Consider the following 16669-nt stretch of genomic DNA (forward strand, 5'->3'; position numbering starts at 1 on the left):
CCCGTTCGGATATTTCTATACTTCGGGTCAGGTTCGGGTATTTTTAATTCAAAATCGGTTATTTCGGATCGGGTTCGGATATTTAGATTTTGAAAAAAAAATTAAATTTTTCATTTCTTAAATTTCTTGTATTTAAGAATATAAATTTTACTTAACTTTTTTTTAATAGATTAAATGGTTAATAGATTTGGACATAACATTTTAAAACTAAAAATGCATTAATTTAGTTATTGTTTTTAAATTTTGGATGTAACTTTTTGTTAATTTTTGAAATAAAAAAACTTGACATGCTTTTTAAGTGAGTAGCAAATCATTTTTTCCGTAATTGCATTATATCATATGAACTTAAAGTATGTGTAGTATTAATATAAATATTTTATATAAAATGAGAGATGTAAACTAGAAATATAAGGTTAATTATATATATGTTCGGTTATCTTCGGATATCCATTCGGGTTCGGATATTATCCATTCGGGTTCGGATATCCAATCTCTCCTAATTCAATACATGTTCGGGTATTTTGCTACTTTGTTTCGGATTTCAATTCGGATTTTTTGGATCGGGTTCGGGTGCCACTTCGGATATCCGGTAAAGTGCCCACCCCTAGATTTGTAAGGTACTTGACTTGAGACTCTGTGCTTTGTACTTAAGTTTTGATTTTTTCCTACGATCTTTAAATATTGGTATGAGCTTCCAAGCTTTCGAATTACGTAAAATATGGAGCCACTAATTTTAGTGTGGATATCTCGACCACTAAATTTAATTCTCGATTATCTCGACCACTAAATTTAATTCTCCATATCTCGGCCGTTAAATATATTTTTAATATCTCGACCACTACTTTCATATGCCATTTTAATCTGGAAAATGAAGAAAATGAGTGGACTAGTATTCGATAACTCAAACTCGTTAATATGCAAGGTAGTGGTTTGGAGACGTAGTGTTTTCTACTTAAGCATGTGTTGCAGTAACCAAAAGTTAAAAAAAAAAAAGCTGTGGAGGGAGGTGAAGCCTGGGTGACTAGTGAAGCTATGTCGATTGTTGTGGATGTCAGTAGAGTATCAGATGTGGTAGCTCAAGATGCAAATCTGAATGACAGGTCTAGTACGAGCACTGAAGATGAAAATATCTATGATAAATTGAAGAAGACGGCTCAAGAAGGGGACATAATAAGACTTTATGAGTTGATAGCAGAAGATCCAAACATCCTATGTCACTTTGATAAAGTGCCGTTTTGTGAAACGCCACTACACATTGCATCTGAAAAAGGGCACACTCATTTTGCCATGGAGCTAATGATCCTTAAGCCGTCGCTTGCTTCCAAGTTAAATGTATCAGGTTTCTGTTGGAATGAAAAACTTTATAAAGATGGAGAAAGTGTTTAAGTGTTTGAAGAGAAAGTGTTTTGTGTGAAGAAGAAAGATTTTATAACTTAGAAGAGGATTTTTATTACTTATTACAAACTTGGATTATTTTTTGATGATACAAAATGATGGGGAGTGGAGGTATTTATAGCCTCCAAAGTACAAAATATCTTACATATTTTAATCCTAAATCTAGAGAATTCTAGCATAATATCTAAGATTTTTTATCCTAATTATCTAGATAATTCTATGAGAATATCTAGATTTTTATCTTATGGAGGTGGAGGATAATTCTAGATATTGAGTTAAGTTTGGGCTAAAATGATTAGTAAATTATTAGCCCAAAATGTGATCCAAATCAAGTTTAACTTTCAACACCCCCTCTTAAACTTGATTTGGTTACTCCTAGTAAGCTCCTCATCTTGATGAAGTCTTCTCGCTTGAGTGGCTTGGTGAAGATATCAGCTACTTGATCATTTGTCTTCACATACTCCAACTGCACATCCATCCTGGTAACACATTCTCGAATGTAGTGATAACGAGTATCGATGTGCTTACTCCGGTCATGGAAGACTGGATTCTTCGCCAATGCTATTGCCGACTTGTTATCCACAAATATCTTTGTTGGCTCCTCTTGTGGTAGGCTCAATTCCATTAGCAAGTTTCTTAACCAAATAGCATGGCAAACACATGAAGTAGCTGCCACATACTCTGCTTCACAAGTAGAAAGGGTGACTATTGGTTGCTTCTTTGACATCCATGTGAAAGCAGTTTCTCCAATGAAAAACACGAAGCCACTTGTGCTTTTCCGGTCATCTACATCTCCACCCCAATCGCTATCGCTATATCCAACAAGCTTGTAATCATCAGAAATGGAGTAATACAAGCCAAAGTTGATTGTACCTTTGATATAGCGTAGGATCCTCTTGGCTGCCTTGAAATGAGTTGTTGTTGGATGCTCCATGTATCGACTCACAACTCCAACTGCGTGTAGGATGTCGGGCCTTGTGCACGTTAGATATCGTAAGCTTCCAACCAAACTCTTAAAGAGTGTTGGATCCACACTCTCTCCTTCTTCTTCCTTTGACAACTTGACTCCACATTCCATTGGCGTGCAAACTGGATTTGAGTCATCCATCTTGAATTTCTTAAGCACCTCTTTTGCATAGCCTTCTTGAGTAATGAAGATTCCATTTTCTTCTTGCTTTACTTCAATGCCAAGGTAGTATGACATTAGTCCAATGTCGGTCATCTCGAACTCTTTTGTCATCTCCATCTTGAAATCTTCAAACATAATCGGATTGTTGCCAGTGAATATCAAGTCATCAACATATAAGCATGCAATCAATATATCATTGTTTTGAGTTTTGATATAAAGTGCATGCTCATATGGACACTTGATGAAGCCTTTCTCCTTGAAGTACTTATCAATCCGAGTGTTCCACGCTCTTGGTGCTTGCTTTAATCCATAAAGCGCCTTCTTCAGCCTTAAGACTTTGTCTTCTTCTCCTTTGACTATGTAGCCTTGTGGTTGCTCAATGTAGACTTCTTCTTCAAGGTCTCCATTTAAGAAGGCTGATTTTACATCCATTTGATGTATCCTCCAACTCTTTTGGGCTGCCAATGAAATGATTAGTCTAACCGTTTCTAAGCGAGCAACTGGAGCAAATACCTCATCATAGTCGATCCCGGCTCTTTGACTATAGCCTTTTGCCACCAATCTTGCCTTGTACCTTTTAACTTCTCCTTTAGAGTTCTTCTTTGCCTTGTACACCCACTTCACACCAATTGCCTTGTGTCCATTTGGAAGTGAAGCTAACTCCCATGTATCATTCTTTTGAATCGAATTGATTTCTTCATCCATTGCACTTCTCCATGACTTCTTTTCTTGGGCTTCTTCAAAGTTCATAGGTTCGCAATCCGCAAATAGACAAAATAGAGTAAGATTGTCTTGATTTTCGGTTACCTCGTAGATATCTTGTAGACTTCTAAAACGTGGAGTCCTTTCACTTGAGCTTTCATCTCCTTGAGAACTTGTTGTTGGTGAAGTTGGTGGTGTAGCTGGATCTTCTCTCGGTTGCTCCACATTCTCTTCTTCAAAGGATGGAAAGAAGTTGTAGTCTTCATTATTTGATCTCCAATCCCATTCTCCTTCTTCATCAAAGATGACATTCCTACTAATGATTGTCTTCTTTGTTTCAGGATTGTAGAGCTTGTAGCCTTTGGAGTTAGCGTCATACCCAATGAAGATATACTTCTCACTTTTATCATCTAGTTTGCTCCGCTTCTCGTCTGGAACATGAGCATGAGCAATGCTTCCAAAGACTCTTAGATGTGAGACTCCGGGCTTCCTTCCGCTCCAAGCTTCTTGTGGTGTCTTTTCTAAAACACTCTTTGTAGGCGAACGGTTTGATATATAAACCGCACAAGCAACTGCTTCTGCCCACAACTCCTTTGGTAGCTTCTTACTCTTGAGCATGCTTCTTGCCATCTCAAGTATTGTCCTATTCTTTCTTTCCGCAACTCCATTTTGTTGAGGGGTTCTTGGCACCGTCAATTGTCTTCGAATTCCATTATCTTCACAATACTTCAGAAACTCCTTGGACATGAATTCTCCTCCTCGATCCGATCTCATGGACTTGATCTTAAGACCACTTTCCTTCTCAACATGGGCTTTGAACTTTTTGAAAATTTCAAACACTTCTGATTTTTGTTTCAAAAAGTAAACCCATGTTTTTCTTGAAAAGTCATCGATAAAGAGAAGGAAGTAGTTACTCTTACCAAGTGAACTTGGTTTGATCGGACCACATACATCTGTATGTATGAGTTCTAGTGGCTTTCTTGCTCTTGTCTCCGACTCCTTTGGAAAACTCATCTTGAATTGCTTTCCAAGTAAGCAACCTTCACACACTTGATTTGGATGATTGATGCAAGGTAAGCCTTTCACAATTTCTTTCTTGGAAAGTAGCTCTAAGCCTCCAAAGTTGAGATGCCCAAATCGAAGATGCCAAAGCCAAGATTCCTCCTTGTAGCACATCTTGAGACATCGTGCAATGTCATTTTGAATGTTTAGGACAAACATTCTATTACTTGACATCGGCACCTTTGTGATGAGATTATTTGCATTATCTCTTAAAGAAAGGCTATTATCCTTTAGTCGAATGTCATAACCTTTCTCTAAGAGTTGTCCTAGGCTCAAGATGTTGGTCTTCATGCTTGGAATGTAGTAAACATTGGAAATGAATTGATGATCTCCATTCTTCAAGCGGATGAGAATATTTCCTTTACCTTTCACCTCCATCTTCGATTCATCTCCCAAAGCCACATTGATTTTCACCGATTCATCAAGCTCCACGAACATGCTTTTATTTCCACACATGTGGTTGCTTGCACCACTATCAAGGTACCACTTGTGAACCTCATTTGGTTCATCCTTCTTGTAAGCCATCAATAATATATCTTCTTCCTTGTGCCGTTCTTCAACATAGTTGGACTTCTCTTCCACTCTATTGTTGTTTGGAGTTTTGCACTCAGAAGCATAATGTCCAAACTTTCCGCAACTATAGCATTTGATGCTTGATTTATCGTACTTTGATTTTGGGTTTCCTCTTCCACGACCTCTTGATGAATTCTCTCCTCTTTGGTTGAAGTTGTCTTCATATGGTCTCCAACCTCGTCCATTTACACCACGACCTCGTCCTCGGAAATGACCGCCACCACGTCTTGGATTGCTTCGGCCACTTTCTTCCTTGTGATCAATTCTCATCTTGAGAACTTGCTCCACAATATCTTCTTTCTTCTTCTTCTTTTCTTCATAAGCTTGTAGTGATCCAAGAAGTTGCTCCATCGTCATAGTCTCCAAGTCTTTTGTCTCTTCAATCACCGTAACAATGTGCTCGAATTTCGAATCCAATGATCTAAGAACTTTCTCCATGATTCTCACCTCATCTAACTTCTCACCATTTCTTTTTAGGTTATTAGTAACCGTCAAGACTCTTGAGAAGTAATCTGAGATGAGTTCTCCTTCCTTCATTTGTAATGCTTCAAATTCTCCTCTTAGAGTTTGAAGTCGTACCTTCTTAACTTGTTCCGCTCCCTTGTAAGATGTCCGAAGCTTGTCCCATGCTTCTTTGGACGTCTTTGCACCAGCAACCTTCTCAAATGTATCTTCATCTAATCCTTGATAGATTAGACAGAGAGCCTTCTTGTCTCTCTTCCTTGAATCTCTCAAACCATCTTTTTGAGTTTGAGATAGACCACCATCATTCTCCGGTTCATTGAAGCCTTTCTCGACTATCTCCCACACATCATGTGCTCCTAAGATAGCCATCATCCTAAGACTCCAATTGTCATAGTTGCTCTTAGTGAGCAATGGAACTTGGAGGGGAACACCACTATTTGCCATCTTCAAAGGGAACTTGTAGCTCTGATACCACTTTGTTGGAATGAAAAACTTTATAAAGATGGAGAAAGTGTTTAAGTGTCTGAAGAGAAAGTGTTTTGTGTGAAGAAGAAAGATTTTATAACTTAGAAGAGGATTTTTATTACTTATTACAAACTTGGATTATTTCTTGATGATACAAAATGATGGGGAGTGGAGGTATTTATAGCCTCCAAAGTACAAAATATCTTACATATTTTAATCCTAAATCTAGAGAATTCTAGCATAATATCTAAGATTTTTTATCCTAATTATCTAGATAATTCTATGAGAATATCTAGATTTTTATCTTATGGAGGTGGAGGATAATTCTAGATATTGAATTAAGTTTGGGCTAAAATGATTAGTAAATTATTAGCCCAAAATGTGATCCAAATCAAGTTTAACTTTCAACAGTTTCAGCCCTATGCATTTAGCCCTACAAAACAACCACAGCCGAATGGTGAGAGGGCTTGTGTCAATCGACAACAGCTTAGTTAGCATCAAGGGAAGAGGAGGGATAACTCCTTTGCATCATGTGGCTCGGACAGGTGATGCAGAACTTTTAAGTGAGCTCTTGTTCACTTGTCCTTCTTCCATAGAAGATTTAACAATTAAATGTGAGACAGCTGTGCACATTGCTGTGAAAAACCAACAGATGATGGCTTTTAAGGTTCTATTGGGATGGGTGAAGAGAGTTAACAAAGAGGAAATTTTGGACTGGAAAGATGAAGATGGTAACACAGTCTTCCATATTGCTGCATCGATAAATCAGACTGAGGTAAAATGTCTCCAAAAAAAAAAAAAAATTCTTGTTCAGACATTTCTTAACTCCATGAAAATGATAGGCATGCTTTCATCCTTAGTTGTAGCCAAATTTTATGGGGGTTCTCTGGAGATGAGTTTGAATATAATAGTTGTTTATATCTTATATTCTTATTGATGTTTGGTCGATGTGTTCTCGATTTTTGCAGGTAATGAAATTGTTGCGAAGAATCGTGAAAGTAAAAGCCAAGAACTTGGATGGCAAAACTGCGATGGACATACTTCAAACTCACCAATCTCCTTGTTTCCCAGAAGCAAGAAAACTTTTCTACAGTATTAAAGAAAGACTACTTTGTCGATCCACTACAACTCTTGCAGGATACTTAAGCAAAAATCTATCGTTTATTGAGAAACGGAACAATCTCTTGGGGTTGAGCAACTTGAGTTTAACTAGAGAGAGGTCTGTACACTCTAGCGATCACAGGGATGCAATACTTGTGGTGGCTATACTGATAGTAACAGCAACATACCAGGCTGGTCTCAGCCCTCCAGGCGGATTTCGGCAGGATAATAGCGATCATCACTTGCCTGGGGAGATGATTATGGATTGGAGAAATGCCTTATTTTTTATGGTTCTAAATGGGTTTGCCTTCATATTATCTCTATATGTGATCATAGTTCTCATAGTTGGACTCCCACTGTGGAAGTTAATTTATGGTTCAGTGGCGGGTATAAGCATCGCTATGTTAGCATCATACGCCACTATATTCCCCAGATCAGAAGACATATCAGTGACCTTGTTCACCTTGGCATTACCATTGATGATAGGAATCATGCTTTTTGCTACTTTCATGGCATTCATTGTAGATAAACGCCGGCGGAACAGAGTAGATTTCCAGGCGAGCTGCTTTAGCATATCTGATTCAGCTGATCCTGGATATCTTTTACTATTTAGTGGGATCTGTGTAACTGCTGTCTTGCTTGTGCTTTATCTATTTAGGTAATGCATTTATTTTATTTTATACTAGGGTAAACCAATCCTACCGAAATAAATAAATTAATAATATTTTATATTTTTATTTAAGTTTTACTAAAAATACTAGTAAGGATCATATTTTTTTACAACAATTTTGCCTATGTATTTTAAAATTCATTTTACAAATTATAAACTTGTCTAGTTATAATAAAATTTTAAAAATATAATTGTTTAATTTCTCTCAATGTTTATTTTAGCTTAACTATACAAATAAGAGACATAGCTTTATTAAATTACAAAAATTATGAAACATTAGATATTTTAAAATTTATGTTTATTATTAAATTTTTTACTATATATTATTTTAAATCACTATTGCTTTGATTTCTCTTATTATGTTTATCAACTTTTACGTTTAAATGTTTTTGATGTTATGATATTCAACCTTAATTTTGTTACATTTAACTAATTTTCATAATATAATGTTAAAATTTAATGGAATATTTTTATTTTGGCAGTGTGGATAGTTTGATATGTTTATTGTATTTATATGATCTAGTTTGTTCGTACAAAGGATTTATATGAGGCTTTGAATGGTGACCAATGAACGAAAGGGAACGCTGAATTCCTTATCATTCCCAAAAAAAATCACCATTCACAAGGAATAGTTTTTTCCTTCTTATTCCTTTTCATTCCTTTTTTTGTAAAGAAATATAGAACAAAAGCATTCCTTGTTAAATTTGATAAGGAACAAGCATTCATTTTTATTCCTGTAATTTTATTCCTATACGTTCATTTCCTATTCGTTCCTCGTTTTCCCGAAAAGGTCACCAGTCGGAGCCTCAGTGATTCATACAAAATTGTGTGTTTTAGAAGATAAAGTCAAAAACTTTAACAATGTATCTAATGGATATCTGGACAACATAACCAATAACCGGTTTCAGTAATGCGTAGAACTCATTAAATAGCCGTGATATCATCTTCAATAACCATCTAGAGTAATTAAATATTAGGTTGTTTATGTGGTTGTTTATAGCTTCTAGCTAACAAAGCATATAATAAATGTAGCATTGTTGTGAAACAAGAGAATATAATCTGTATGTTTCTATCTTATTCATAAACATAAGGAGTCATTTATATATAGGGAATTACACCGTCATAGAATAATGGAAAGACTAGAGAAAGTAAATACAAATATGGAAAGAGTACAAATCATAAACTAATAAGAAAAAGGGAAACAAGGGTTTCCAGCCGCCGGCTCTCTCTCTCTAGCATTGGGCCGGTTATGGACCGGGCCGGTTATGGACATCCACAATATGATTTATAACAAGCATCTATTATTTTAATTAAGAAAAGGTGATCACATTTTCAAGAGAAAACAAAGGATAAAAAACAAGCCCTATATCTATTTAGGTGAAATCTTATATATAGCACCAATCTACACTATTAAAGCAGAATCCCTACTAGAATCCTGCCCTTGATTTTTTAAGTTATTTACAAAGGAATGCCACTCCTATATTTATGGTTAAAAACATTAATTATTATCTAAAAAACAATTAAACAAATGTATTGCCTGATTTGAAATCTTAAACCAAGCATGTTTACATATACACATTCAAATTATATTTGGTTTAAGTTCAGACAGGGTTGATATATTTTATACTTTTCTGTTTTATAACTTAAGGTTCTCATACTGAAATTAGCTTTATTCATATAACATGTGCAACACATAATGCCAAAATATAATGTCCATCGCTATTATATCATCAGACATTGTATATTCTTTTAAAAACATAATGTCACCATCACTATAATTTTTTTAAATAAACCGGATCATTTATGTGTAACAATATACAATGTGCGGTATTGCTTTGATATATATATGTAAAATGGAATAGTAAAACCCTAAGCCCTAAGTTAGACAACCCTACACTGTAACATGACGTGTAATATGAATAAGCTATTTTAGTTATAAGCATCCCAACTAAATCGTAAAATATGTAAGCATTTTCTCATTTTCATTATTATTTATGATTTTTAGCATCAATTTAGGAAAGATACGAGCCGATTGTGTGAAGATATTCTTAGGAATAATTTGAAAAGCATGATTTTGTGCTTCGAAGATTTACCATATATGGAAATATATAACTTCCATAATTCAAAGCATATATTACTAGGAATATCTTGTGGAACATTATACATCATTAAAGCCACCATTTTTTAAAATTAAAGTTTGAAAATATTAGGATTCACAAAATATATAAAATTTCGTTTATTCTGGTAAAATATTACTTACTAATATCTTTTGCATTTCTAAGATCATCAAATACACTATTTTGAATGATATTGGATCCACAAAATATATTAACTTTCCATATTTCTACACGAATATTCCTACTCATATTGTGTACCCAACTTTATTTCCTAGCCTACACTATTAGTATAAAGTTTTTAGTTGACAATGCTAACTGATTTGAAAAATAAAAGTAAAAATTTATAACGCAAAATAAAAATCAACAATTTATGGATATATTCAAAATAATCCTATACCATAAACATTTATGATTTTAAATATTTATTTAAAATGTCAGAATAACTTTGTGATTTTGTACAAGGTGGGTTGAACAAACATATTAATATATTTAAATAAATTTTGATCAAATTTTAAATGATTAATAATATGGATTATATTATTGCATATTAAATTAAGGAAAACAAAATCAATGTAATAAATACTTTAAATAAATAGATTACCATAACATGGGTCCAAATAATTTGAAATTTCCAAAATTTTAGTCCATTTAAGATAAATTAAAGCATACAAATTAAACAGAAATATTATATAATTTTTAATAAAAATATAACTAATATGTATACGAATTATGATTTTCATTTCAAAAAAAATATTTTAATCGATTGGTAACCCCGCGCTTTTAAAGCGCGTGTCAAAATCTAGTTTGAAAATTAAAAACAAGAAACAACATTTTCATCGTCTGAGACATCTGTAAGGAATATTGGCTACATGTAGAAATGATAAGAAATAATAAGCGATATTAGAACCAGATTATTCAAATGAGATTCTTCGTGGAATATGCAGACCACTGATTAATGTTTTTTAGAACAAATCCACCATACCTGTCATTAGAGCTTGCATTAATTTGGTTCTTTTACCACATACTAACTCTCTCCTTGCGAAAAATCATTCCACCTACAAGATTTTCGATGTCACCACCTCACCGTCGACGTAGTGAACCATCAGATCCAGAGAAAGTAGATCCACCATTGCCATCACCAGATCTGGCATAGATCTGATCTATTTGTGCTACCTAATTTTCCCGCCCTTTTTGTGTTATTTTTATCAACAATAACAAAAGGGAAAAACATAAGGAAAGAGGATAAAATATAACATTTGTGAGAACTCTGCACTTGATTGATCTCAAATCTCTAAGATTACAGAGAAATCGAATGAATCTTAAAAAACAATAATTACATAAAAAATAAGAGAGAAGAAAAAAGAGAGAGAGAGATGCATATAAATGAAAGTGAATACGGTTGAGAAAATAGACAACAAATTTGAGTATATCAATACCACACACACATATCAATATGATCCCGTATGCATAACAACTAACATTTATCCATGTGAATCGAATTTGGCAGAATAATAATAAGCTCGACATTTTTTCTCACACATTTCTCTCGAAAGTATGATTTCTATAGATTAAATTTCATCTCATAGATATCGAAAGCAATTACTGTTTTAATCATGATAAAATAATTTAAAATTCAATGGGAGTGACACTGGATAAGTATGCAAATGCTCTTGTAAAAAAACTTCATACGAGAACATTGACCAAAGAGTATTAGTATTTAATAAATGCCTTTCTAAATGCTATTCTAACAAATTTTGATTAGAATATGTAGAGTATAATGCTAATGGTAATGTTCTACTAATCAATGGCCTAAGATGACATAAAGATTGAATGATTATAAAAAAATAATAAGTACAGAGTGAAGAAGCAGATGAGACTGAATATGCTGGAGAAAATATATACAGCAAATCTGAATATATCAACAAGTGCACATGCAATATGATCACGTATGCATAACAACTAACATCTATCCATGTGAATCAAATTTGGCATAATAGGGGTAAATTCGACATTATTTTTCACACATTTATCTCGGAAAAATAGATCTCTGTAGATTTAATTTCATCTCATAGATATCGAAAGCAATTACTATTTAAATTATGATAAAATAATTTTATATACAATGGGAGGAGTAACACTGGATAAGTATGTACCCTATATAATAGATGTACGTAATTATCCAAAAAAACAAACAAACTCTTACTTATATATACTGGTCACCTTCTTCTTGAACGAAGAGAAGAAAAGCCCTCGAGAAAAGGTGCAATGGGGCGTGTAATGGCGGAACCTCCGAATCTCATGCTGCAAGCAAGAGAACTCCTTGCGACTCCAAGCCACGAACTGTTAGAGAGTCTCGTCAACCATCTCTCAACGCGTCAAGAAACCACCGAATATCAAACTGCGATGGCTCTGTTCAAATTCTGCACCGTTAACTTCGCCAACAGCTTAACCCTAAAGCTTCTGCAGATGTATCGCTCTTCTTCCGACGCCCTCCTCAGATCCAAATCGATCGTTGTCCTTTCCCAAACCCTGGCCGCTTATAAATCCCGCAGGTTCGAACTATCTCTCGTGGCTCTCAACGAGATCAAACCCCTTGTGATCTCTTGCCTTAGGATGCAAGAAACCGAAATCAAACTCTTCAGAAGAGTCGTCTCTTTCATCGCTCACGACGTTGTGATGCTTGATAACGGCGGGTGGGACGAGCTCAGCGATTGTATCGTCGAGCTCTCGAGTGCCCAACCTCTAAAGGCTTTGCATGTCTTCGTGGACTTGCCTCCAGTGTACGGGAGATTCATGTACAGTTGTTTCGGGAAGATTGCTGAGAGAGCAGAGAAGGTGTTGCTTATGCCTGATCAAGATAGAGTTGAAGATTGGAGTTTAGGTTTACAAGCTGTTGTGAAACTTGGGATTCAAGTCTTGGATTTCGAGCTGAGATTCGATATGGTGAAGGGTCTTCTTACACTTCTTGTCAAGGCAGCGAGTGATCTTGTGGACAAGGGTATGGAAGAGTTTTTGATACGAGGGCTTGCGGATCTCGAGATGTTCTTGTCACGAGACAAGAAGTTGTATAATTACAATAAGGAGCAATGTGATTTTGTGTCTTGTTTCTTGTACAAGATCAAAGACTTGGGACCACTAACCAAACAGGCTACAGGGAAGATCCATCGTTTGGTTAAGTCTACCCCATCTCTCGTCGTACAAAAGCAACAAGGTCATGCAGCATGTTCTGAACGTGAATGGCTTGATCGTCTGAACAACTTACAGCCACTTGAGATGTTAAGAATCTTTGCGTCCACTGATGTTGAAGAGAGGTTCAGAGAATTGGCAATCAGACGGCTCAACGTGGTACTCTCTGATCGCGTTTCAAGAGAAAAGTCAGCCGACATGAAAGAGCTTCAGCCACTGCTCATCTCTTGCCTTTCGAGTAAAGAAAGAATCTCTGAGAGCATGTTCAAAGTCCTTGGTGAGGTTGTCTACCATGTTGCCTTTGAGATGACCAACTTCCATTTCGAGACATGGTACGATCTTTCCGACTGTATTGCATCGACCAGCGAAACGGAGTTCGAGAGAGCGGTTTATATCTTTCAGTGCTTAACAATGTGGCTTGATGATGAGTTTATGGTTCCTATAGTGAAGTTTCTTCTCCCAGAGATAAACAAAAGGCTCAACCCACCGAGAGAGGTGTTGGTGGATAACAGTTGCTGGGTCTTGGCGTTTTTGGGTGCCTTCTGTGTCATCATTCAATTGGTAGAGATGGAAACTTCTGCTGTGGAGGAGATTGCAGATAAGATGGTAGATTCAGTGAGAGAGCTTGTGGAAAGAAAAATGGAAGTTGGGCTTGTGAGGAGAGCTTTCAGAGATTTGGAAAGCATTGTGAAGAAGCAAAAGGATTGGTTTGGTGATAACGAATACAAGTTGACCAAGTCTCTGCTTCTTAGACTCTACCTAATCAAAGGCATGACAATGGACAGCAAGATGGTGTTGTGGAGAATCAACGTGTTTGTGGAGAGAGGAATGGCTGACCTGGCTGAAGTGGAACCAGACGGTGATATTGATTGACCTGTGGCCGCTTAAGGGTTGTATAATCTGATGGTTTGTCTGATATTCTATAGATGGACGTCAATTTCATTCTTTAATTATCTCTTTGGCTTTGTTCTATCAACGTGTTTTTTCTCTCTGTTTGATCATTGCTTTCTTGATCATATCTCGAGTTTTAAAGAAAAAAGCAATCTCTCGAGTTGAAAAATCACTTTAGTTCGATAAAATTTATTTGTTGAGTTTGTTTATGTCTCTGTTTAACAATCTGATACTGCTGCCAAGATCCATCACCAGTGGTTGATGGGCATGATTAATGTGTCTTTTAAGTAAGTAGTTTATCACTACTATAAAAGGTGTGTAAGGATTAGAGAAACACTTAATCTAGGGATTGGATTATTCATGTTAATGTGAGGTGACATACTCCAATATCTCTCAGTTTGTAAACAATTTTCTAACTCAATAGAATTGTTGTACTCTCTAGTTACGAGACATATCAAATAGTGTAACAGAGTGAGGCTGCGTCATGGGCATTATGGAGCTTTCAAATATGTGGTTTCATTTTTCACAAGGACTTTTCAATGTTTTTTCGATATTTTGGTGTGAAGAATGAACCAATGCCTTAGTCATTACTCTTGCTGGTATTTGTCACATTTTCCATGTTTCCTTTCCGTTGTTGCAGCTGCTTTGATCCTTTTCTTTCTATACTTTTTGCACATAAGACAACGAAAACAAAAGTGCATGAGATCTCAAAGAGGTTAGGGCTCAAGGTGGACTGCTAACTAAAAATGAGCTAGCCATTCAGGGAACATCAATAGTGGTAAAAGGCAATGAGGGATATACATAAGCTGGAAGTATAAAAAGTCACTATTAAGTTGGGTGAACTCCTACAAGTCCGCTTTGAAGTTGGGACAATCGACGGTTTCTTCAGTCATCTTGAGTAAGTTCGCAGTTTGCACAATCTGTTTCAAAGATGATCGAATGAATATTCCTCTCTCTTAGCATGTCATAGTCCAAAGGAGAGTTTCGATCTCTGCATGTGACGACGATATGCTTTTCTGGCATCCCTTCCAACCAAACATATTCTCACCCATGTTGTCCCTTAGACATCATCAAAGTCCATTGACTAGTCCAATATCAAGCCAAAATGCGTTTTGGCAAGTCGGTATTGGAGATGTAGCGGGAGAGATGTATGTTCTTCCTCCTGAACCTAACACTACACATTTTCCACCACTTTTGTGATTGGCAATTGTCAATTCTTTTTTCTTCAAAGGATACAAGTTGGAGGATATCCATCTATAATTTTTCTTTCCGTTAAGTTAAATTAAAAAAAAAATCATTTTTAGCCTTTCAAATATGTAATTAAGTACATATTCTTGACGACCAACTGTCTACTTTTAGAAAACAAGAAATTGATGCATTCAGGAAGTACGCCGAAAGAGATGTAATGCTCTTTTTAAATAACCATATTATTTATTATTACTTGAAATTTTTACAATGCAATGTATCCTAACACTAATCATATCTTTGCTTAGTCAGTTAGTCTATGAGAACTTTCTTCCAAATGCTATTGCTTGTAATATCCTTCCATCCGCTTTTTTAAGGTTTGAACTTTGAGATGATTTCCGGGTCGCCCGGTTGGGTGTTCAACTCCTTGAGTCAGTGTTCGACGTGGCGGCTATGGTTTGGTCATCCTTGCTTCCAGTCATCGTAACGTATAGTGTTGGTTATTTTCCTCTTCCTAGCTCCAAACGGTTAAGATAAAATATGCTTCTTTGTGATATTGTGGAAAAGAAAGAAAGACATTAGAACTAGAAGATCAAAACAGAGTTTATTGATGCATTAATGCATACAACGTATTTGGTACAAATCCTAGTTATAGTTGTTTGATTCCTATAAAAGTGGTATCAAATGTCTAGGCTCATTTTTTAGAGTTTTAACATCTTACTAGATTTTTTAACCGCGCTACGCGCGGATAAGATATTATATGTATTTCACAATTCTAAAAAATAATGTATAATATTGTATTATATTATTTAAAGAATATAAAATAAGACTACATAACATAAATATATTTTTTATTTTTTCTTTGTGAAAATCATTATGTTGTTTGATTGTTGTACTTAATTCACATATTTGCATAAATATTTGTGATAGATGAATAACTATATTTTTATTATCAGTAAATAATATATATTTATTATATAATATAAGAAAAATGAAATTATTTACTTTTTAACAAACTTGTCTCATGTTGGGGACTCGGTTATAGACATATCATATTCGAATGAAACATTTTTACACTTATCAATCTTCTTAACAATTAAGAAACAAATCTGAATATCAAAACAATATCTCATACGATCTCTTTGTGGAATAACTGCTCTCAAGAAATTGAATTTATGCATCAAAAAAGACTGGAAATGGATGTGCATATGTGTTATCTAAGTCAGCTTTAAAAAAAACTATTTATAGTTCATATATCATTTATGTCCATCCTATTTTTTTGTCCATCATTTCTTAAACATCTTGAAATAAGTAATGCTAATTAATAATAAACTTTTTGCTCACAAAATAAAAATCAAATTTGTTTAATTATCGCTTAATTTGTCTAACTGATATATGTATTTCTCAATTTTAAAAAAATAATGTATAATATTGTATTACATTATTTAAAGAATATAAAATATGACTACATAACATAAATATACTTTTTAAATTTTCTTTATGAAAATCATTATGTTGTTTTATTGTTGTACTTGATTCACATATTTGCATAGATATTTGTGATAGAAGAATAACTATATTTTTATTATCAGTAAATAATATATATTGATTATATAATATAAGAAAAATAAAATTATTTACTTTTTAAACAAACTTGTTTCATGTTGGGTACTCGGTTATAGACATATCATATTCGAAGGAGACATTTTTACAGTTATCAATCTTCTT

The 16669-nt window shown here is 34.7% G+C and overlaps 2 protein-coding genes across 2 annotated transcripts; both read left to right on the forward strand.

Moving 5' to 3' along the window:
• Nucleotides 1-396: 396 nt before the first annotated feature.
• LOC103863857 (ankyrin repeat-containing protein BDA1-like) lies at nt 397-10235 on the forward strand. Its single transcript, XM_018658319.2, has 3 exons — nt 397-1340; nt 6203-6566; nt 6760-10235. The coding sequence occupies exons 1-3, from the start codon at nt 1033-1035 to the stop codon at nt 7552-7554; spliced, it is 1467 nt and encodes a 488-aa protein (XP_018513835.1). The 5' UTR covers nt 397-1032; the 3' UTR covers nt 7555-10235.
• A 931-nt stretch (nt 10236-11166) lies between these two features.
• On the forward strand, nt 11167-15826 carry LOC103863712. Its single transcript, XM_009141468.3, has one exon. It carries the CDS (start codon nt 11945-11947, stop codon nt 13736-13738), a length of 1794 nt encoding a protein of 597 aa, XP_009139716.1. The 5' UTR covers nt 11167-11944; the 3' UTR covers nt 13739-15826.
• Nucleotides 15827-16669: the final 843 nt, after the last annotated feature.

Source organism: Brassica rapa, chromosome A04 (genome assembly GCF_000309985.2).
Source record: "Brassica rapa cultivar Chiifu-401-42 chromosome A04, CAAS_Brap_v3.01, whole genome shotgun sequence".
Lineage (NCBI taxonomy): Eukaryota > Viridiplantae > Streptophyta > Magnoliopsida > Brassicales > Brassicaceae > Brassica > Brassica rapa.

What these genes read in the sequence shown, in the direction of transcription:
- LOC103863712 (XM_009141468.3), top strand. Translation starts at nt 11,945, where the DNA reads ATGGGGCGTGTAATGGCGGAACCTCCGAATCTCATGCTGCAAGCAAGA.
- LOC103863857 (XM_018658319.2), top strand. Translation starts at nt 1,033, where the DNA reads ATGTCGATTGTTGTGGATGTCAGTAGAGTATCAGATGTGGTAGCTCAA. An exon ending in TCCAAGTTAAATGTATCAGG is followed by an intron (nt 1,341 to 6,202) that starts TTTCTGTTGGAA and finishes AACTTTCAACAG; the next exon opens with TTTCAGCCCTATGCATTTAG. An exon ending in CATCGATAAATCAGACTGAG is followed by an intron (nt 6,567 to 6,759) that starts GTAAAATGTCTC and finishes CGATTTTTGCAG; the next exon opens with GTAATGAAATTGTTGCGAAG.